Below are 23835 nucleotides of genomic sequence, written 5' to 3'. Positions count from 1 at the left end.
GTAAAAGCAAATCTGCTCTGTTATTTGTTATATTTGGAAACAAAGGAGGTTTTTATGCAGTATTTATAAACCTGCCATAATTGTGGGGCAGTCAGGTGCCGGCTGTACCTGCCTGCATCCTGACATCTGATAGGTTAGTACTGCAGGGAATGATAGCTGTCACGTGTCCCGGCCGTCAGCCGCAGCACTGTGAGGGAATTGCTAGTCATGCTTCTCGTCTCCAGTAAAGCAGCTCTACACGTGGCATTGCCCTTTAAATGCCGCATGTCTGATGCCTGCGGGCAGCAACTATTGTTCTTCTCAGCGGCTCTGACCCCTGTGTGGTGGTCGCTGACGCCTGGGGTCCCGCACCCTGGAGTGGGCGGTGGTCGCTGACGCCTGGGGTCCCGCACCCTGGGGTGGGCGGAGTCAGGGCGACGCCAGGTTATAACCAGGAGGGACGCGCATCTTTCATCCTCTCAGCAGCGCGGGAGCTGGTTGGGCGCCGCCTTAGTGACGTCACAGGGTCTGACGACCCAGCTGTTCGCAAGGCAGGGCCTGCTGTGACGTCACCGACCTGCATTATCTCCGTCACACGGCAACAGCCCAACCCGCAGCTGTGCTCTGAGCGGCCGGGGAGGCGAACAATACCCGAGCATCGGCTGCATCGCCGCGGCCTTCAGCACCCCTCCCTCCCGCACCTCCTCCAGGAGCAGCATGTAAACAATGCGCCCATAGCCTGCTGTCAGCCGGAGACGCAGCGAGGGCCGCCATGGATTTCCAGCAGCTGGCAGACGTCGCCGACAAATGGTGCTCCAACACCCCCTTCGACCTGATCGCCACCGAGGAGACGGAGCGGAGGATGGATTTCTACGCCGACCCCGGGGTCTCCTTCTACGTGCTGTGCCCCGACAACGGCTGCGGCGACAATTTTGTGAGTGTGGTGTGTATGGTGTCCTGCGCGGAGGCCTGGTACCGGGGAGGGCACGGCGTGTGCCAGGCCTGCTCCATACATGGGCTCTGGCGCAGTGCAGGCGGCACGGGAGGCTGGGCAGCCAGGCCTGGCATTGTCTCTATACACAGGGCAGCAGGCTTTCACCATACATGGAGACAGCTACATTATTTGCCTTGGTCTCCACCCCCTCTGGCAGGACACCCATTCCGGCCACTGCCCTGTGCCCATGTGTATGCCCTGTACAGTGCCAGCATACTGTGGGGAAGAGGCATGGGACAGCACATTCTCACACCCTGGCATCTGCTCCACATGTGCCTGGTGAGGAGTGGCTGGCATTGGGATGGGTAGCACCCTGGTGCAGAGGAGTGGCAGCTGGGCAGGAGGATTGCCATCTATTCACAAAGAGCTGTTAACTCCTCAGTGCCCAAAGGGTGGTATATAGCTCCTTATAGTGGAGTATTGTCGTGTTATCAGCAGCAGGCGATGATGTGTACCAGTAGGTTGTGTGATGTCATCATCTTGTTTTGCATAGTAATGTCTGGGTCATGTTACTTTTGGGTCCCCAATGCCTGACTATGCAGTGTATAGCCGGCCATACATAACTAATGGTGATGCAGGGCCCTGGCCTGAGGTGCCCTCCTTTATAGAAGGCCTGGCACGCAGCTTATAAACTACAAAGCGACTCACTTGGAGCTCCTGTTTTTAGCTCTAGGATCTGAGATTTGGACTTGACGTGTATTGTGTAAGACCTCACACAAGGAATTTTTTGTAGGGAAAAAAGCTAAAAAATGTGTTCTTTTCTGAAAAGTTGTCTTGTGCTTCCCTCCCCCCCTCACAAAAATTTGCATCACTTGCTCAAAGGGGCACATGACTTGTCATGAGAAAAATGCAGATGAAAGGTATGGAGCTGTCTGTTTCATTAGTGGATGGTGGCACCACACCTCTGGCTAACAGCATTTTGGCCAGAGTTGCTGAATGGTGACACCCCTCTGTGATCTGATATTGTTGAAATCGAGGACATGTAATCAATGAATGTGTTCTCTTAAGGGTGCCTTCATACACAATGAATCCGCAGCGCATTTCTCGCTGCAGATCCCTGCCCTGTAATGTCTATGGGCAGACATACTTGCAGCAGGATTGACATCCTGCTGCAAGTATGTCGGTAGACCACCCTGTTAACCCCCTGCTGGCTGGAGCGTATACATCACCTGCTCTGCGATCCGGCTTGCTTCGGGGGTTCCCGGGTGCAAATCCCCCTCAGCCGTTCAACATCTTTTAAACTTGCAGCCCTGTGTCAAATTAGTGAATGCACTGAAATATTGATACTATTGATATTCTGTGCAAAAAACCGATTAGGTACCAGGATTTCCTGGTAATAATAATAATATTTTTTATTTATATAGCGCCAACAGATTCCGCAGCACTTTACAATTCAGGGGGTACATACATATACAAAAAATAGACATTACAGAGATATACATATAATTATCCATACATGAGTGAGATCCCTGCTCGTACGCATGAGCTTACATACTCTAAGGAGGGTGTTTGAGACAAAATGGCAGAGGGGCAAAGTGCATCATTGTTCTTATGGTCCGGCCATCTTTATAAATAAGGAAGTGCAGGTAAGGGTGGATGAACCTGTCACCAGCCAATGCCTGCATGCACAGGTCTAAGTGCTTAAATGCTTGGTGTGTGTTTGTGTATGTATGTGTCTGTGTGTGCGTGGTGGAGGTGTGTGTGTGTGTGGGGGGGGGGGGGGGGGGGGTAGTTGAGGGTAGCAGTCAAAATTAGGGAACCTGGTAAGCCTGTTTGAACAGATGTGTTTTGAGGGCACGTTTGAAGCTTTGTGTATTGGAGGTGAGTCTGACAGTCTTGGGTAATGTATTCCATAGAACTGGTGCAGCTCGGGTGAAGTCCTGGAGACGGGAGTGAGAGGTGCGGATTAAGGTGGATGTTAGTCGTAAGTCATTAGGGGAGCGTAAGGCACGGGTAGGGCGGTAGACAGAGATGAGGGAGGAGATATAGGGAGGTGCAGCACTGTGGAGAGCTTTATGGGTGAGCAGGAGGACTTTGTATTGTATCCTGTGTTTCATAGGGAGCCAGTGTAGTGACTGGCACAGGGGGGAGGCATCGGTATAGCGGCTGGACATGGAGATGAGCCTGGCCACTGTATTGAGAATGGACTGGAGAGAGGAGAGTTTAGAGGAAGGAAGGCCAATTAGTAAGGAATTGCAGTAGTCTAGGCGGGAATGAATCAGAGCGACAATGAGAGTTTTAGCGGATTCGATAGTAAGGAAGGGAGGGATTTTAGAGATGTTTTTTAGATGCAGATTACAGGAACGTAAAAGAGATTTAATGAGTGAAGGACAGATCTGAGTCAAACATAACCCCAAGGCAGCGGGCTTGTTGTGTAGGGGTTATGGTCGCACCACAGAGAGAGATGGAGATGTCAGGTGGAGGGTGTTTAGCAGAGGGAGGGAATACAAGAAGCTCAGTCTTAGCAAAGTTTAGTTTTAGGAATAGGGAGGACATAATGTTAGAGACGGCAGACAGACAGTTACTGGTGTTCTGTAGAAGAGCGGGGGTGATATCACGGGAGGAGGTATACAGCTGGGTATCATCAGCATAGAGATGGTACTGAAAACCAAACTTGCTGATGATTTGTCTGATGTGCAAAGTGTAAAGTGAGAAAAGGAGAGGGCCCAGGACTGATCCCTGAGGAACCCCAACTGTAAGGGGAAGAGAAGATGACATGGAGCCAGAAAGTGATACACTAAAGGAGCGGTCAGAGAGATAGGAGGAAAACCAGGAAAGAGCAGAGTCCTTGAGGCCGATAGAGCAGAGCATGGAGAGGAGAAGCTGGTGGTCTACAGTGTCAAAAGCTGCACATAGATCCAGGAGAATGCGCAGAGAACGGTTACCTTTAGATTTGTCGGAGAGGAGATCGTTAGAGACTTTAGTAAGTGCAGTTTCTGTAGAGTGGTGAGGACGGAAACCAGACTGAATGGGGTCAAGGAGAGAGTTTTCAGAGAGGTAGCGGGTTAGGCGGGAATAGAACAAACGTTCCAAGAGTTTAGAGATAAAAGGAAGATTAGAGACAGGTCGATAGTTGGCAGTACAGGAGGGGTCTAGGGAGGGTTTTTTTTAGTAACTGAGTGATGACGGAGTGTTTGAAAGTCTAGGGGAAGATGCCAGAGGAGAGGGAGAGGTTGAAGATTTTAGTAAGGTAGGTAGTGACAACAGGAGAGAGAGACTGGACAAGGTGTGAGGGAATAGGGTCACTAGGGCAGGTGGTGGGGCGAGATGAGGAGGAGAAGAGTCTGGAAACTTCCTCCTCTTGTCACTGGCTCAAAGGCTGAGAGGGATGAGGAGGAACAGTAAGCAGGGCTGTGGAGTCAGTAAGCCGCAGCTCCGACTCCACCTCCGACTCCTGAATTTTATCAGGACCGACTCCTGCTCCTTCATAAATGGCCGGTCAGATACCAGTAGAGTTATTTATCACACTGGTTCAGCAGCTTCTCCCTAATGTCCTACATAATCCTGTTACAACTTCTGAGTGAATAAAGGAATACTGTATATAAAGCAGCTTCTCCTGTGTGTGCAGTGGATGCAGCCAGTCTCCAGTCTTCATGTCCTGAACAACTCAGAACTAGACTAGATGGAGCAGGTTGTTTTTCCTGCTGAAAATCTTCGAAGTTTCTAACTAATATTCACCATACACAAAGAAACACTGCTAACACTGCCAAATCCCTGTGACAGAGGGGTCAGTCATACTGATAGTCGCACATAGTGATGTTGAGGGTCACTGTGGGGGCAAGCAATAGCACACACCCCCACACAGCCCGCTGCAGCCATAGCATACACACACACACACACAGCCTGCTGCAGCCATAGCACACACACACACAGCCTGCTGCAGCCATAGCACACATACATACACACACACACACAGCCTGCTTCAGCCATAGAGCACATACATACATACATACATACATACATAAACACACACACACACACAGCCTGCTGCAGCCATAGCACACACACACACACAGCCTGCTGCAGCCATAGCACACACACACAGCTGCAGCCATAGAACACTGAAGAAAAACACAATCTTCTCCCAGAGAGAAAACACCACAATGAGGACTGAGGTTACTGCTACACTACTTATGTCTCCTCCTCCTCTATATTACACAGGATATCTTCATATTACACTACTGCTCAAATACAATCATCCAGCATCCAGGAAGAGAACAGCACAGATCTCCCCCCACACAATGGACTCTTCCAGCTCAGAAACAAACTAAATAGTGGCTGACAATTTTTCCCTGACCACCCTTTTGTAAAAGCCAGTGATCTATTAGAATGTTGCTCATAAAATAAATTGATAAGCAAAACTTCAAATTAAAATTCATATCAAAACTCAATTCTCCAACTCAGACTCCAACCAAAACTAGCCCCGACTCCACGGCTCCGACTCCACAGCCCTGACAGTAAGCGGGAATAGGATTAATATTTCCTGGGGACTGGGAGATGATCTCCTGACTGATGGTATTGATGATATATTTTGTCCTTGACGTTGTTGGCTAGGTCTTCAGTGCAGAGGTTAGTTATGGGTGTGTGAAGTTTGGGTTTAAGGAGATAGTTGAGGGTATCAAAGAGGCGTTTTGGGTTATGGGAAAGAGAAGAGATCAGAGTGGTAAAGTAGGATTGCTTAGCAGAGTGAAGAGCAGTGTAGTAGCTTCTAAGCACGAACTTATAAATGTAGGAGGTTGGCTGTTGTCTTGGTATCGATACTTTATATTAAGCTGCATAATAGTGCAGCTTAATGTAAGGTATAGTGCAGAGAACATGACCGGCGGCTAGCTAAGCGCTGTCTGTGTTCTGTGTGCTGCCCCCTTTGCTGCCCGCGCTCTGTCCACTTCAGGCGGCGCCAATTTCAAATAGCCATCACATAGTGATCGCTTGTGCCAGCTATTTACAGTGTAGATGCCGCTGTCACAACTGACAGAGGCATTTAACCCCTCCCGAGCCGCTCCATATACAGCAGGTGTCTGCTGCATATGGAGTGGCCCCGACTGCTAATGACTGCAGCCCGTGATATTAGGGGCAGCAGTCCTTTAACCCTTTCCCGTACAAGGACGTAACTACGTCCTTGCGCGGGTGCGGGCGTTCAGAGCGGGGCCGTGGTCTCGGGTGCCTCATGTAGCCCGGGGCCGCAGCTATTACCCGGGCAGAGGGTTGCCCGAGTAATCGCTAGATCGTCCGGGCAGCCCATAGAAGATAGTGGCCGTCTGCTGCCGCCACTCCTATTCCACGGAGCGACAGCAGCACATCGCTGCTCTGTTGTTTGTCTTTCAACATCGTTCATGTCGGCTGATTGTTGTCTCTATTACACAAGATGATTATCAATTCGTATAATAGGTCCTTCAGGAATGCCCCTAGGGCCTTAACCCTTTGAGGACCAGGCCCAAAATGACCCAGTGGACCGCGCAAATTTTGATCTTTGCGCTTTTGTTTTTCCCTCCTCCATTTTTAAGAGCTCTAGCACTTTTAGTTTTCTATCTACAAGGCCATGTAATGACTTGTTTGTTACAGGAATAGTTGTACTTTGTAATGGCGTCTTTCATTTTACCATCTTTCATTTTACCATAACATGTATGACTGAATCCCAAATATATTATTTATGAAGATATAAATGGGTGAAATCGTAAAAAAGAATGCAATATGGTAACGTTTGGTGGGTTCCTGTGTCTACGTAATGCACTATATGGTAAAAGCGACATGATACGATTACTCTATAGGTCAGTCCGAACACAACCATATGCAGGTTTACACTGATTCTCTAATGTTATATATATTTTTTAATGAAATACTTTTTTTTTTGGCAATTAATTATTAATAAAATGGGTCTATTGTGACGCTTATATCAGTTTTATTTTTTCACCTACGGGGCTGTATGGGGTGTCATTTTTTTCTGCCATGATCTCTAGTTTTTTTAATACCATATTTGTGAAGATCGGATGTTTGGATCACTTTTTTATTATTTTTTTTTAATTATATATATATATATATATAATGTAACAAAATCAGTTATCTGCGCTTTTTTTTTTCCCTCTTTTCGTCTACGCCGTTCGTAATGACGTTTTGTTATATTTTAATAGATCGGACAATTACGCATGCTACGGTATATTATATGTTTATTTTTATATGTTTTATTTATATAATGGGAAAGGGGGGTGATTTAAACTTTTATTGGGGGAGGGGTTTTGGGGTAGTGTGTTAGTGATTTTTAACTTTTTTTTTATATACATTTTAAGTCCCTTTGGGGGACTTGTACATTCATTACTTTAATTTTCTACACTGATAATTGCTATGCCATAGGCATAGCATTGATCAGTGTTATCGGCGCTCTGCTGATTTGAGCCTGCCTGTGCAGGGTCAGTGACCAGAGCGCCGATCGGACCGCACGGATGCAGGTGAGAGACCTCCGGTGGTCCGTTTTAACGATCGGGACCCCCGCAGTCACACTGTGGGGGTCCCGATCAGTAAGTGACAGGGGACTCCCCCTGTCACTTACACTTAAACGCCGCGGCCGCGCCATGATCACGGCGTTTAAGAAGTTAATGTCACGCTGCAGCGCGATCGCTGCAACCTGTCATTAACTGTGAGGTGGCGGCTGCTGATTGCAGCCGGCCCCCACCTGCTATGAAGCGCGCTCCGCTCCGAAGCGCGCTTCATAGCTCAGGACGTACCGGTATGTCCAGGGTCGTCTATGGACAGACTTCCAGGACGTACTGGTACGTCCTAGGTCGGGGCGGGCAGGAGGGACAAGATTTTGGTCTCATTGGCTCCAAAAAAAGAGAAAAAAGGTTAAAGGTCACAAACCAAACTATTAAAAAGTACAGGTCATCCAACAAATAATCAAGCTCTCACACAATTCCGTTGGCGTAAAAAATAAAATAAAAATGTTACAGCCTTTAGAATATGGCAATGCAAAAAAAGTTTTTTTGCAATTTGATATTTTTGTGCAAAATTAGTAAATCACACTACCGTTCAAAAGTTTGGGGTCACATTGAAATGTCCTTATTTTTTAAGGAAAAGCACTGTACTTTTCAATGAAGATAACTTTAAACTATTCCTAACTTTAACCCCTTAACGACGGCGCCAATTTTCGTTTTTGCGTTTTAGTTTTTTCCTCCTTGTGTTTAAAGGGAACCATTCACCCCGTGGCCCCTGTTAGAAACAGACAAACAGTTACATAAAGGTCAATATACTTACCATATCGCTCCCGGTCCCGTCCCGGATCTCGTTGTTGACACGGAGAAATCGCCGATTCTTCTTCTCGCGCCCATTATGGTAATGAGCGCCGCCGGCCCGAAGTCCAGCCTTCTCCCCGCCTCCGACACTTGATTGACGCCGGGTCTTCTTCCTCCTCGTCTTCTTTCTTCTCGCCGGATCCCGCGCAGGCGCCGTGACGGTCGTTTTCGGCGCATGCGCAGTTCACAATTGAAGCCGCTCCACAGCTTCAATGTTTACTGCGCGTGCGCCGATTGTCAGAGCTGAAGTGACGTGTTGGACTTCGCGCATGCGCGGTACACAGGAACGTCACGAGCACGTATCCTGTTTACCGCGCAGGCGCAGAAGAGATGACGAGACCTTCGCAACGGCGCCTGCGCGGGAATTCGTGAGGAGACTGAAGACTGAAGACGTCAATCAAGTTCCAGGAGGCGTGGATGGGCGGCGACGAGAAGAGGACCTCATGAATAAGTTGGACTCGTCCGTCGTTTCCTATGGACGTTGGACTCATCTCAGCTCATTACCATAATGGGCGGGAGAAGAAGAATCGGCGATTTCTCCGTGTCAACAACAAGATCCGGGACGGGACCGGGAGCGATATGGTAAGTATATTGACCTTTATGTAACTGTTTGTCTGTTTCTAACGGGGGCCACGGGGTGAATGGTTCCCTTTAAAAGGCCATAGCACTTGCATTTTTCCACCTAGAAACCCACATGAGCCCTTATTTTTTGTGCCACTAATTGTACTTTGCAATGACAGGCTGAATTTTGTGCATAAAGTACACTGCGAAACTAGAAGAAAATTCAAAGTGTGGTGAAATTGAAAAAAAAAAAAAGCATTTCTTTTATTTGGCGGGATGGTGTATTTACACCATTCGCCCTGGGGTAAAACATACTTGTTATATGTTCCACAAGTCGTTACGATTAAAACGATATGTAACATGTATAAATAACTTTTATTGTATCTGATGGCCTGTAAAAAATTCAAACCATTGTTAACAAATATATGTCCCTTAAAATCGCTCCCTTCCCATGCTTATAACGCTTTTATCCTTTGGTCTATGGGGCTGTGTCAGGTGTCATTTTTTGCGCCATATTGTGTTCTTTCTATCGGTACCTTCATTGCACATATACGACTTTTTAATCGCTTTTTATTACATTTTTTAGGATTTGATGCGACCAAAAATGTGCAATTTTGCACTTTGGGATATTATGCGCTTACGTTGTTTACCGTGTGAGATCAGGAATGTGATTAATAGTTCGGGCGAATACGCATGCGGCGATAGCAAACATGTTTATTTACTTTTATTTAAAACATGGGAAAAGGGGGTGATTCAAACTTTTATTAGGGGAGGGGGCTTTTTACTAGTAATACATTTTTTATTTTTTTTTTATTTTTTTTTTACACATATATACTAGAAGCCCCCCTGGGGCTACACGCGGCACCCGGGATCGCGGCGGTTCAGAGTGGGGTCGCTGCCTGGCCCCGCTCTGAACACCTCCTGGGGACATATGACGTATGGGTATGTCATATGTCCATAAGAGGTTAAAGAAATACACTCTATACATTGCTAATGTGGTAAATGACTATTCTTGCTGCAAATGTCTGGTTCTTGGTGCAATATCTACATAGGTGTATAGAGGCCCATTTCCAGCAACTATCACTCCAGTGTTCTAATGGTACAATGTGTTTGCTCATTGGCTCAGAAGGCTAATTGATGATTAGAAAACCCTTGTGCAATCATGTTCACACATCTGAAAACAGTCTAGCTCGTTACAGAAGCTACAAAACTGACCTTCCTTTGAGCAGATTGTGTTTCTAGAACATCACATTTGTGGGGTCAATTAAACGCTCAAAATGGGCAGAAAAAGAGAACTTTCATCTGAAACTCGACAGTCTATTCTTTTTCTTAGAAATGAAGGCTATTCCATGCAAGAAATTGCTAAGAAATTGAAGATTTCCTACAACGGTGTGTACTACTCCCTTCAGAGGACAGCACAAACAGGCTCTAACCAGAGTAGAAAAAGAAGTGGGAGGCCGTGTTGCACAACTAAGCAAGAAGATAAGCACATTAGAGTCTCTAGTTTGAGAAACAGACGCCTCACAGGTCCCCAACTGGCATCTTCATTAAATAGTACCCGCAAATCACCAGTGTCAACATCTACAGTGAAAAGGCGGCTGCGCGATTTTGGGCTTCAGGGCAGAGTGGCAAAGAAAAAGCCATATCTGAGACTGGCCAATAAAAGAAAAAGATTAAGATGGGCAAAAGAACACAGACATTGGACAGAGGAAGACTGGAAAAAAGTGTTGTGGACGGATGAATCCAAGTTTGAGGTGTTTGGATCATAAAGAAGAAAGTTTGTGAGACGCAGAACAAATGAAAAGATGCTGGAAGAATGCCTGACGCCATCTGTTAAGCATGGTGGAGGTAATGTGATGGTCTGGGGTTGTTTTGGTGCTGGTAAGGTGGGAGATTTGTACAGGGTAAAAGGGATTCTGAATAAGGAAGGCTATCACTCAATTTTGCAACGCCATGCCATACCCAGTGGACAGCGCTTGATTGGAGCCAATTTCATCCTACAACAGGACAATGACCCTAAACACACCTCCAAATTGTGCAAGAACTATTTACAGCAGAAGCAGGCAGCTGGTATTCTATCAATAATGGAGTGCCCAGCGCAGTCACCAGATCTGAACCCCATTGAGCTGTTGTGGGAGCAGCTTGACCGTATGGTACGCCAGAAGTGCCCATTCAACCAATTTAACTTGCTTCTAGAAGCGTGGGGTGCAATTTCTCCAGCTTACCTTAACAGATTAATAGCTAGAATGCCAAAGGTGTGCAATGCTGGAATTGCTGCAAAAGGAGGATTCTTTGACGAAAGTAAAGTTTGATGTAAAAACAATGTTATTTCAAATACAAATCATTATTTCTAACCTTGTCAATGTCTTGACTCTATTTTCTATTCATTTCACAACGTATGGTGGTGAATAAGTGTGACTTTTCATGGAAAACACAAAATTGTTTGGGTGACCCCAAACTTTTGAACGATACTGTATGTGTGTGTGTGTGTGTGTGTGTATAATATATATTACACATTACAGCACATGATCTGTGCTCTAATTTCTTATAACTGTAGCTGTCAGTTCCTCACAACAACGCAAATGCATGGGCCAGCATCTGTGTTGCTATGGCTATCCCGGAGCCGCTCGCCTCCCTGGGGGAAGGCAGAGGGAGCAGATCTCCCCTCTGGATTCCCTGCAGCATTTACAGGGCTAACTGCCCAGGGGGAGCATGGCTTCTCTCTGGACAGTGGCTGCGGGAGGAGGCAATGTGTGGCAGCCACCTTCCGCTGCCTGATCGCGACTAGTGACAGCATGATGCCCAGAGCGTCATTTTGCAGGAATTCCCTGCTTTTTATGACGTCCTATTGGGTTAAGGGGTTAAATTTGTAGTTCAGAAAAAAAAAATTCTTTCAAATTAACTGGTGGCAGAGATTTGTAGTTTACTATTAGAAAAAAATCTCAAGTCTTCCAGTACTTATCAGCTGCTGTATGTCCTGCAGGAGAGGTTTATGGTATGTAATCTTTAATATTCTGTTAAAGTGCAGGCTTTTACTGTAGCTAGAAGTATTGGAGAAAATGATTCCAAGTAAGGAGTGAAGTCCACTGGATGTAACCAGCTGTGCCATAGCTTCATCTCAGTCTGCACAATGTTGCATGATGAACTCTCCATTATTAGTTCGACTAATAAAAGCCTATAGACACAAAAAGATGATCATCTCTGTTAGCTGTGCGCGCAAAACACTATAATCAGATTCGACACACAAATGTTTTTCTTGGCGGCTTGCTTTATCAGTGTAATTATCCCATCATATTCATGGCCCATAATGGGACATTCTCTGTACTCGGAGCATATGTAGGCAGAAGGCCTGACGGTCCAGTGGTAAAAATAAACCTTCTCTGTGAGAGTAACCTTCTACCTCTGCCGGGTTGTCTGATGAAGTTACATAATGTGTTATTGTTATCCGGGTATAATGGCTCACTGGTATTTCCATTATTGTCTTACAGCACGTGTGGAGTGAAAGTGAAGACTGCTTGCCTTTCCTGCAGCTAGCTCAGGATTATATTTCGTCATGTGGGAAGAAAACGCTTCATGAAATACTGGAGAAAGTCTTCAAGTCTTTTAGACCAGTAAGTCCTGTGTTTTTGCCCTGTAAAAATATGTAATAACTCCTGTACATTATATGTAGAAATAATTTTTTTCCCCATCTCTACCACTGGTTACCTGTACACACTGAAAGTCCCCTGTTGCTCTTTGCTCTTGTTTATAAACCAGCATTGTGGACCAGCTTTCATATTAAATTAGTTGGCTGATATGAGTGGAAGTGCTGGTGGCTCGTGTTCTATACAGTCACATATTCTTCTATAGGAAGTTATGTTGAGCGGCCGGTCAGTGGCTGTTCTCCTGTGCCAGGGCCAATGAAGAGGGTGCAACAGTTAAATCTCCTGTCCTCTTCATACACAGGGACGTTTAGCATGGAGTGAATGATTAAGCAGCAGCCAGACTACTCTGGCGACAGCTTATCACTCTGAGAACAAAGGACTCTGGCTTTTTTCCATCACCCCCGAGCATCTATACATTTTATATGGGTGGCTGAACCTGCCACTAGCATATGGTGACCTTAAAGCTAACTAGTCACTTCAATTTTCTTGCTATAACTACTACCTGTGTCGAATAGACGTGGTAAAATGCTTCCCTACCGTTTCTTCTTCAGCCTTTTATTCCAGAGCGTTTTGGAGAACCATGAAGTAGAGACCTCTCTGCAAGCAGACTTATAACAGGTGTGTTTGCCTGTCAAACAACCCTGCAAATCGCGCTGACATGCAGAGAGTTGTAACGAGTTACTGCCCGATCTATCACCCCCCATGTTTAGTTTACAGCGCTGCCTGCACCACACACCGGATTGAAAGGCCTATTTTCCAGCAGATAAAGTTCTTGAAGAAGACATGGTGGAAAAGTGTTGGGCGCTGCTAGTAGCGTTAGCAGCAAAATCGTGCTGATTGGTTCTCTAAGGTTGGCCATAATCGTGGTGATTGGACTCTTAAGGTCGGCCATAACCAGTAGAATAAAGAGGGCTAAGGTTGGGTTCACACTGCAGTCCACATAATGTATCTGTTTTTAAATGGTTACTTTTAACGTACACAAAAACGTGCTCAACCACGTTTTTGTGTACTTTAATGGTGCGTTCACACCTACAGGATCTGCAGCTGATTTTCTGCAGCAGATTTCATTTAAATAACTGAACACAGCATCAAATCTGCTGCAGATCTGCTGCAGATCCTGTAGGTGTGAACGCACCCTTAAAAAAAAATCCTTTTTGATCTTTTTTTTTTTTTTTTTTTTAAATAATGGAAGTTAATGGAAAAACTGATCCAAATGGATTGCACATAATTGCTTCTGTTCTCATAAAACCTATATGTTAAACAGACTGTAAAAACACAGTGTGAACCCAGCCTTAATCTGCTCCTTTCTGCAGTATCAGGCTATGTTTACATTACATAAAAAACACGGACGTATTTCATAACAACGGCCGTAATTGCGCAAACAATGGCCGTTCTTTAACAGATTACGGACGTGCACAATTACCGCAGTTGTGAAATACGGCCGTGTTTTTTTTACGTAGTGTGAACCCGGCCTCAACCAGCTAAAGTGTATGGAACAAGCCTGACTGTCCCCTGAATATGCCCAATATTTTGTTCCTGTCTTCGATAAGTCACTGTGGGAAGAGTACACCATTAAATAAAATCATCAGAATGTACATGGTTATGGGAATTGGCCAACCGCTATCTGTATATGGCCGGTCACTTCCACTGTATTGTACCTTTGACATATTATTACTGATGATACTACTAGGCATTCTTGTAAAACTGCTATTGAACTGAAATTAGTTTCGTTTCACCCATTGTATGTTTATAAAATATAATTTACGACATTTTAAAGAATTTCTTTCCTCTGGACTTTTGGACCATTTGAGAAATTATACATTCTCAAATCTAGTTTGGTTGCCATAAACAGCCACAAGGGTTGCAAAGATACTTATAGATGCTCAATATAGTGAGTTCCCTTATGACAGATCAGACCTCTACCATGACTTTACTGTTTAAGGTGTCCTTGCACATTATAAATCTCTTGTCTGAATCCAGCTACTGGGACTGGCTGACCAGGTAATACAGATGTGCACAACCTGCAGGCCTTACCAGATGTTGCAGAATTAAAATTTGCGTTATGCCTGGACACCCTCCCGCTATCCAGGCATGATGGAAGTTATAGTTTTGCAACAGTAGGATGTCTGTTTATTGTGCACCATTAATCTAATGTGTATGAGGCTTTGACTCTCCCCTGGAAGATTTTTTACGGGTATAGAAGAATTTTTCAATGTAGGATTTTTATCTAATCTAGCATTATTTTTCTTGAATGCTGGATAGGCCATGGAATACAAATAGTTTTTAGTTAATTGAGAAGCCGATATAGACTACTTCTATTAATGCCTGACCTTTTGGTAGTGGCTTGTGTGAGGTGTGGCTTGGCCTCAGTATTGTAGATTTTAGAGCTTTGATGGGATTCAATACATGTGATGAGTGTAGCTGGATCTTGCCAGCACCTTAATGATTATATTACGTTATCAATGAGTATGTCAATGAAAATTTCCCTGGAGCTTTGCCCACAGTACAGAGAGTAATACCCACATATTATTTTACAGGTATTCTGCTGTGCCTTCTAAGGGTGCGTTCAGACTTCAGAATCCACGCGGAGAACATCCTGCTTGACTGTCCTCCCGTGCCATCAACTCTATTCTGGGCTCAGGCGGATTGACATGTCCGTTCTTTGGGTGGAGGGCAGAATCTGCCTTAGCATAGAATGGAGTCTATGGCACGAGCAGGGCGTCAAGCGGGGGTGAGCGTCGGAATCCATGGGATGTTCTCCATGCGGATTCCGTAGTCTTAACATACCCTTTTAGTTTATTTTCGTAGGGCCTGTTCACACTGAGCAAAAAGTGGCAAAATATCATGCAGGCGCCGCTTAAAACTTCTAGCTTGAATTTTTAACTTGAAATTTCAAGCAGCGTCCGTGGCTCGGTCTTTACTTGCAATTCCGCCACTTTTGCTCTGTGTGAACAGGCCTTTAAAGTATTCTACTTTTATTTTTACCTTGTATCCAAAGGATCCACAGCTCACTGTTATTGTCTAACATCTTTGTATATCGCAATATAAATTTGTATTTGTATAAAAATAATGCAAACTAACCATGTAATGCACTTAAAGAGGCTTATGTGTTTCAGTAACTTGCAGAGTGAGATTTCAGGCAGAGAGCTGTGACTAGTTGTGTCTTTGTTTCTGCCCCAGTGCCCCCATAAGAGTTACTTTTGCATACACTGCACACTGGATGTCATTTTGTGTCTTTTAGTGTTTATTGTGGGGGTGGGGATTAATTGCAAGCATGCATTTTTGCTCATTAAGTTTTTCATGCCCCCATAGTTTAAATAACCAGCTTGGCACCATTTCAGCTATCCCCCTTTGTTCTTCACTAAACTGCAACTGAAGCCTGTGCTGGCCTTTGTGATGAAACAGCAGGGCAATGCTGTCAGGTAGTTGTCAAACTGCATCTAGATGCCTATATCTGTTCCTATAAGGTATGTTAGAAGTTTACAGGTTTTTATATGGTTGCTCCTTATTGGATGCCTAGGGTACGTCTGTCACATTAGAAAAAAGACCGTCACAGCATCTCTTACCTCACAACAGTAGACTGAGCTAAGCCAAAGGCCTTAACCTGTTACTGTTAATAGTGTAAAAGCAGCCATGAAGCCACTGGTATGCTACATGTGTGCTTTTAGAAACAGGCTGCTGTTGTTCCTGTCTCTAATGGATGCCTTCTTTTATTTCCTACAGCTACTTGGTCTCCCTGATGTGGATGATGACACTTTTGAAGAATACAATGCAGATGTGGAGGAAGAAGAACCAGAGGCAGATCACCAGCAGATGGGGGTCAGCCAGCAGTAGAATACCCAGGATATTCTCTATAGAAAGGAAAACAAATCCAACATAATGTAATAGTAAACACATTTGACAAAATGCAGAAACACTCACAGCGAGCAGAGCATCAGGCTTGCCAGCAGCAGCGTTTCCATGGGAGTTTTGTTGCTTTCCATCCATTTCTGATTCTAGAATTTCTGTCATTGTTTTCAAGCTGTTGGGCTTAGTTTGGAATGGCTCTGACCAACAGAAATTGTAAGTGCTGGATACTGAATGGATAACAGTGGACGGGGACCTATAAATTTCACTTTAAGCAATTGGTTGTTAACAAAATAGCCCAAGTTTATTATTCATAGTTGATGTGAGCACTGAATATGTTTCTAATTTGGTTAAAACCAGATAGAAACCTGGTATGACAATTTATTTCTTAGGATATAATTTTTAAAATTTTTCATACAACTTTATTAGTGAGTAAGAGCGCCTTGTGTTCTAGATTCCACAGCATGAAGATGCAGCCAGGATGCTAGGATTGCTGACAATATCAATGGGGGGGGAAGTCACATAGTGTTTTACTAGGCCAGCTTACCTAGGTGCCTAAGCTAAGGGGTCACATTTTGGTAATCTATATAACATTTATCGGGTCTTACCTTATCGGGATGCAGTAAAAAGGCACCAGTATATAAAGTAAATAACCAAGATCATTAAAAAAATAAAGCTATGTAACGTTTACAGGATAAATTTTGCAGGATATACTCTGCCCCAGAAATTAATTTGTTATTAAATATCCCTTTAAGTCTTTGTTCCTTGACTCAAAGGGATATTTCTTGTGGCTTGAAATAGGTTTAATAGCCTCTTTTACACTGTGTAGGGCAAGGGAATTTTTTTTTTCTATGATTATCTTTTCATCTAAATGTTGTAAATCATAGTAGCCAATAACCTGAGCATCCTGTAAGTTATTTCATGTATTAAAAGTGTTATATACATTATTTATTATTCTGAATTGGGTCATGAACTGTCAGTGGTAAAAAGGACAAAAATATTAAAACTTTGAACTTTCAAAAGCCCCTCTAAACTGCAGTAGGTCAATGCTAGTACATTAGATGAACATACTGGTTAGTGATCAGATATTTTATATACTTGAAGACTTTTTTTTTTTTTTTTTTTTTTTTTTTTCTGTAAACAACTTCTTCAGAGAGATCATACACATTGGCAAGTTTAATATACACATATATTTGTTACACTGCTGTTTTACAAACATGGCTACCTGTGAGTAATGTTCTCCCTCCATGATGTACTTTGCGAGTAGAATACTACATTGCACCAGAAGAGCAAATGTTAATAGGGGTAGACATGAAGTGTCAGTGGTTATCAGCAAGCCCTAGGATCTTCTGCAGACATATGTGAGATGCTGGTGCCCCCTGCTGGGCTGCATATTTTGCACTGTTATGGTTGAACTGGAATTAATTACACAGAGCAGGAAATATATACCTTGATATATTTAGCAGATTACACATTATTAATCTTTCATTGTATTATAACAGAACACTTTCTGCGACAAGGACCTTGTGACAACAGTGTCCAAGTTTGCCTGCCATATTAATATAGCATGCATAAATATTCTGCCCTCCAGACTCCTGTTGCTTTTTTTGCTAGCAGGGCAGACGCCACATAACATAATTCTATAATTATGTGGGGAATATAACAATATTGCATGTAGTTCATATGCATACTCCCAATGTTCTGACACTTTAACATGATTTTTTTTTTTTTTAAGTCGTTGAGTAAGATGTGCCCTACAATTTCAACACTACAAGTATTGTCAAAACTGTCCTATTTGAAGTAAGCAGCCATTAAAAAAATAAGTATAGGCCACATAGGTGCCATTTTAGCAAAATTTTTAGGAAAATATTATGACTAATAAAATGAAGAAAAACTTATACTTTCATGTCATAATCATTAAATGGTCTTTCCAGGAAATATGCCACTCTTATTCATGGGCTCGGTGTTGTATTACATAAGACTTTGACAGTGGTATCCATAGGACCCTATGCTCCTGATGTATGCTATGGGTGTCCTTTTGGCATGGGACCAGAATGTGTCGGCATACCTCCCCCTAGTGTATGAAATAGCATAGTGGGTTCTGTGGATACTCTATCATTTTAAATGCTAATGCATGTATAATCACCTTCAGTTGAATGTGTAAGTAAGAACATTCTGATCCATACCTCTAGTGGAAGGGTAAGCGTAAGTTCCATTCACTTGAATTGGGCTAAGTGCAATACTGGACACAGCCCATGGATAAGAATGTTGCTGTTTATGGAAACAAAGTGAATCCAAACGGATTAGTCTTCATAATACTGATAATAATCATGATGATGATTTATGCAGTATGTCCCCATCATAGTTCATCAAGATAGTCAAGAACTTGCAAACAGCTCTTTTTGGATCACTCGAATGTTCAGTTTGAGGCATAATTGCTGAGAAGTCACAAGGATCTCCAGCCAGACTCCCACCTGTTCCTAACAATTTCTGACATATTATCTATATATTTTTGTAAAAACAAGTTTAAGTGGAGAACCTCTTTGAAATGGCAAAATTCTTCAATGTGCAGTAAGTTTTCCTGATCATGGTCATGAAGAAGGGAGGTAGTAGAGATGCATAGCTGCTCTCAGTTATTACTGTAAATTTCTGTAAAGAATTGTTACAACAAAACGTGCAGCTTCCATACAAGCAGACCTATCTTATTTCACTTCATTTGCTACATATGTCATTAATCTTACTGCTTAGTTAGAGACAAAAATCTGACACCCTATTATCTCGGATAGGTAGCAGCCTACCACAGCACAGCTTTGATTTCTCAGAATGGGCTATGATTGGTTGCCATCTGTCTTATTTTTTTTCCTTAGACTGATACTGTACATCTGCTCCGTATAAATGGTTCACATATAGTTAATGAAGTATATTGCAGATTTACTGCTGTCAGTAAGATCTGTCTGCTTTCCATTTTATCTGAAAATAGAGTAGTACATTACTCTAAAAGTAATTCAGGGAGTTATGCATAAAAATAGCGCAGAAAACAATAGCGTCAATTAATCCAATGTCTGCTATTAACATGTAAAATGCTAGGTGTTCCTGTCTGTTCTTATTTTTATGCGTGACTTCATCCTCTTGATGAGTACATTTATGCCAGTCTTAAATATTATAATTTGAACATTAGAAATATAGAAGAAAACAAAGAATATGGTTGATCTGGGAATCATTTCTTGCTAAAAGTATATTCCATTATCCTTCCTTCAGTCCACTTAATAGCAAGTCATTACTGTTCTGAAATTTGATTTCTGGCTCATCCATTCTACTAAAGAAGCCATAGTCTAATAACAGGATCAGTCTTGCCAGAACACATTTGAAAATTCATATCAACATACTGACTGACACTTGGCACCAGACTAATGCTAATATCCGCTGAAATCTTCCATCTAGTTTTCAGTGTCATTGTTCTGTGCGATTGACTATTCCCTCAGTTTAAAATTAGTCGACATAGTAAAGACTCTTTACAATCAAATGTTTATTTTAAGTCTTTGATAAACAACGTTGAGAGGGAATAGCTACTGTTTCGTGCGTGTAAAATGTGAGAGGATGAACCTGAGGCCTATGTTAACCTTAATTTATTTTTAAGTATTGTAGTGCCTCTGCAAAGTTAAACAAGTTCATATCCATTTTACTATTCTAGGGATACTACACCCAAAGTATGTTGGGCTTCATTTGAGTTGCTTTGAGAAAATTACTTTTGTATTTGAAAGCACTAATTGTCATGTATTGCAAGGATATGTCCACTTTGGAACACCAAATCACAGCTTACATATAGAACTAATCTATGTAAAAAGTTAAGTTACTTTCTTAAAATGTATAGTTATTTATTGTATTACAACCTGTATAATAGTCCAGCGCTGCATGCGAGTCTCTTTATGCGAGAGTCTCTCCCTTTAAACTGAAGTGTCCCAGTTTGCAATATTAATCCAGTATTCTATTGGAACAATACTTAGCCGAATGTGAGCAATGAAAGGTTTAATACAGTCTTGTGTTTAGAACTGGACGTTTTAGTCCTGTTGGGCTTTTTCCCAGTTGTAATGGTCCTTTTAACAACCGTAACTAACAACTATCACTTTGTATGTTTATGGTGTTAAGTCGTTTCTAAAACCATTTGTTTGTTATGAGCGAAAACGATATATCACTTAGTCTAATAGGACCCTTAGACTAGAAAATCTAAAGATTTATTCATTTTCAAACAGCATAAGTCACCGCTAACTGGCATAGTCTTAGACCTGCTAATCTACATTTCACTGTCAAAGGGCCCTATTCCACCGGACGATTATCGTTTGCATAATCGTTAATGATTAACGATCTCAAACGACCGCTATTGCGAAAGACCTGAAAACGTTCACTCATTTCCATGGAACGATAATCGTTACTTATGATCGTAATTGCGATTGTTTTTCTTCGCTATTTATTCGCTATTGCATTCGTATCTATTGCGACCGAACGACGTCTTATTCAATGCGAACATTTTGCGAACGAGCAACGATAAAAAAAGGTCCAGGTCTTATAAAGCGATCAACGATTTCTCGTTCGGTCGTTAATCGTTAACTGCATTTCAACCGAACGATTATTGTTTAGATTCGAACGATTTAACGATAATCTGAACGATAATCGTCCGGTGGAATAGGGCCCTAAGAATTAGACCTCTTATGATTATCCCCCAATCATTCTTATGTCCATTCATTCAAACCCCTCCAGTGTGTCTGCTGCACATTTCCTTTTAAACTTGGAGATATGCTGCCGACAAGTGACGAATGTCAATATATTAACTCATTTCTGGGATATTTACACCTGACAGGCACATTTATTAGCCCTTGAGGCTTTAAGCCTGGGTGGCTAAAGGAAAATATCTCTGGTGTGCCTGATAGTTGTATTCTAATTTATGAACATGCTGTACTGATTTATATCATCTTTATGCCAAGCACAGTACAGTTCTATAAAACTGTATATAAGCTCAGCTAAGCTGGTTGACTGGCTCCAGTGGCACCAGTAGAAATGAATGCAAATCTGGGTTATAATACAGGCTGTGAGTCTTAATCAGCACAAGATCATTAATGGAAAATATTAGCTTTTTATTTAGATTATTTTATATATAACTTGTACAATGATACTGAATGACTAACATAGCTTTTTAATAGCGTGTTATAAGAGATGGCACAGTAGGAAGCCATTTTGGTCACTTAAGTTAGTTTAATGGTCACAGATGGCAGAACAAGGCAGACTATTGCATGTAATATAGGCATGAGTGAGCCTAACCTCCAGTTTGGGTGTATTTTCCTTTTTATAAGCTTACTGTATCCATAGCTCAACTTCATATCCAGATTTGCATTGTTTCCAAAGTTGCTTCCAACAACTTAATCTTTTGTGTAAGTTACCAAGCTGTATGTTTAAAAAAAAAAAAAGAGAAAAAAAAAAGCTTTGTATTTCATGTAGACAAAGGTTTGTGGTGGCATTGCATGTAAAAGACGTTGCTTCTATCTGTGGACTGGGGTCTTGGTTAATAAATCATCTACACTCTGACCAAAAGTAGTATGTCTATTTTTTTCGTAGAGTGGTCACAAACCAGAGTGAATGGTTCGACTACACTATCCCAGATGTCTATAAAAAAAAAAAAAGTTCTTAATCCATGGCCACTAAAAACATCATACTCATCTCTAGAATAGATCTCTTGCAAAACTTTCTTCTGACACATTCCCTCTATTGCTTAAATTGGACAAAATGGAAGACTACAAAAAGATTTTCTTCAAGTGGCACTTCCGTCCATCAGGCTCCAGGGAAGTCCAACCACAAGATTAGACAGCAACTCCTCTTATAATTATGGCAAATGGACAACGTGTTTCCAAGAATTTAGGTTGCTATAAGACCCTCGAAATGCGTTGTCTATTTGCATATAATAAAAAAAACAGGAACAAACTTTGGTGCGATCCTGGTAGTTCAACCCCTTAGATGCCATGATCAATACAGTTTGGTTACCAAGGCAGCCAGATGCCTTTGGGACTTCCATGTATAGTCTGCAAATAGTATGCCTTAGGCAGACTCTGCTATCCACCTGTTTAATGCATGACTATAGACGCTACATGCCTGTTATAGCGTATTCTCTTATGGTCTAAAGGTGTGTTTACACATAGAGATTTATCTGACAGAAGTCAAAGCCAGGAACAGACTATAAACAGGGCATGGGTCATAAAGGAAAGACTGGGATCTAACATCTTTTCAAATCCATTCCTGGCTGTGGCTTAAAATCTGTCAGATGCATCTCTTTGTGTAAATGCAACAGAAGACCAGTTTTAAGATAAGTATTTTGCAAGTGGATTGAAAACACTGAAAGGCTATGTTCACACACTGTTGAAATTGAGTGGATGGCTGTCATTTAATGGCAAATAATTACTGTTTTTTTTTAAAAACAACGGCCGATATTTGCCATTAAATGACAGCCATCTGCTTAATTTCACCAGTGTGAGAACATAGCCTTTCTGTGTTCTTAATCCACTCCTGGTTTTGGTTGCAAAATACTGAGCAAAAATACTGTGTGTGAACATAGCCTTAAAAATGATACAATAATGAGAAAAAAAGGCATGTATTTAATTTCCATCAGGGGATTCGAACCAGAGAATGAACTGCTGGCAGGTCTCTAGACAGGTGAGTTACCCCTAGACCACAGCTCCAACAAATTACAGGAGAAGATTCTTTGAGACATAACCTGCCTACAGAGGCTGAGCGAGCAGGAGGCTGGGCAGCATTGATTATTCATGAAGAGGGAGGAGGATGCATGACAAGTGTGGCATGAACAACAACTCTGACAGTAGGAGACAAAAGATTGTACATAATCCGCTGCACGGAAAATTAACAAAAAGGCACCATGCTCACTGGGGGACTGCCAGCTACAGCACACTGTCAACACATTAGGTAGTGCCCGGGAGCTGACGGATTCCCTTTAACACAGACAGGGCAGGTCACAGCACAAGCGTTATTTAGATCCATAGACCCCTTTTTACCCAGCAAAGTCCAAAAGTGTTCAAGTATGCATCAGGGTTTGATAGCCTGGAGGTCTAGTGTACATTTTTATATGGCAGCCTATGTTTGACAGATGCTAGTAATTGCTATTGCCATAGGTATATGGTAAGGGCAACTCCTGATGTTTAAGTCTGCTGGACACTGAATAATGCAGTGTTAACTAGTCTTATTTCTTTATTTGGCATTATCCAGTTGCGCAGGGGTCCCCAAACTTTTCACACAGGGGCCAGTTTACTGTCCCTAAGACCTCCAGAGGGCCGGACTATTAAAAATCAAAAAACAAAACTATAATCAAATCCCAGTGCAAAATGCCACAACACCCCCCCCCCCCCAAAAGTACAAGCATCCTTCTCTATCCACCCCTCACCCAGCCCCCACTCAACCCCTTACTCCCCCCCAACCAGCCTCCCCCCACTTCGCCTTTCATCCCCTTAACCAGCCCCCTTACTCCTCCTTC

General features: G+C 42.7%; 1 protein-coding gene across 1 annotated transcript; it reads left to right on the top strand.

The window, feature by feature from the left end:
• Positions 1–332: 332 nt before the first annotated feature.
• On the top strand, positions 333–17441 carry MTURN (maturin, neural progenitor differentiation regulator homolog). Its single transcript, XM_069958314.1, has 3 exons — positions 333–913; positions 12306–12428; positions 16185–17441. Exons 1-3 carry the CDS (start codon positions 752–754, stop codon positions 16293–16295), a joined length of 396 nt encoding a protein of 131 aa, XP_069814415.1. The 5' UTR covers positions 333–751; the 3' UTR covers positions 16296–17441.
• Positions 17442–23835: the final 6394 nt, after the last annotated feature.

The sequence above is a fragment of the Dendropsophus ebraccatus genome, chromosome 2 (genome assembly GCF_027789765.1).
Source record: "Dendropsophus ebraccatus isolate aDenEbr1 chromosome 2, aDenEbr1.pat, whole genome shotgun sequence".
Taxonomy (NCBI): domain Eukaryota; kingdom Metazoa; phylum Chordata; class Amphibia; order Anura; family Hylidae; genus Dendropsophus; species Dendropsophus ebraccatus.
The sequence above is the reverse complement of the archived record's forward strand: the minus strand, read 5'-3'. Positions and strand labels throughout refer to the sequence as shown.

What these genes read in the sequence shown, in the direction of transcription:
- MTURN (XM_069958314.1), top strand. Translation starts at nt 752, where the DNA reads ATGGATTTCCAGCAGCTGGCAGACGTCGCCGACAAATGGTGCTCCAAC. An exon ending in ACGGCTGCGGCGACAATTTT is followed by an intron (nt 914 to 12,305) that starts GTGAGTGTGGTG and finishes ATTGTCTTACAG; the next exon opens with CACGTGTGGAGTGAAAGTGA. An exon ending in TCTTCAAGTCTTTTAGACCA is followed by an intron (nt 12,429 to 16,184) that starts GTAAGTCCTGTG and finishes TATTTCCTACAG; the next exon opens with CTACTTGGTCTCCCTGATGT.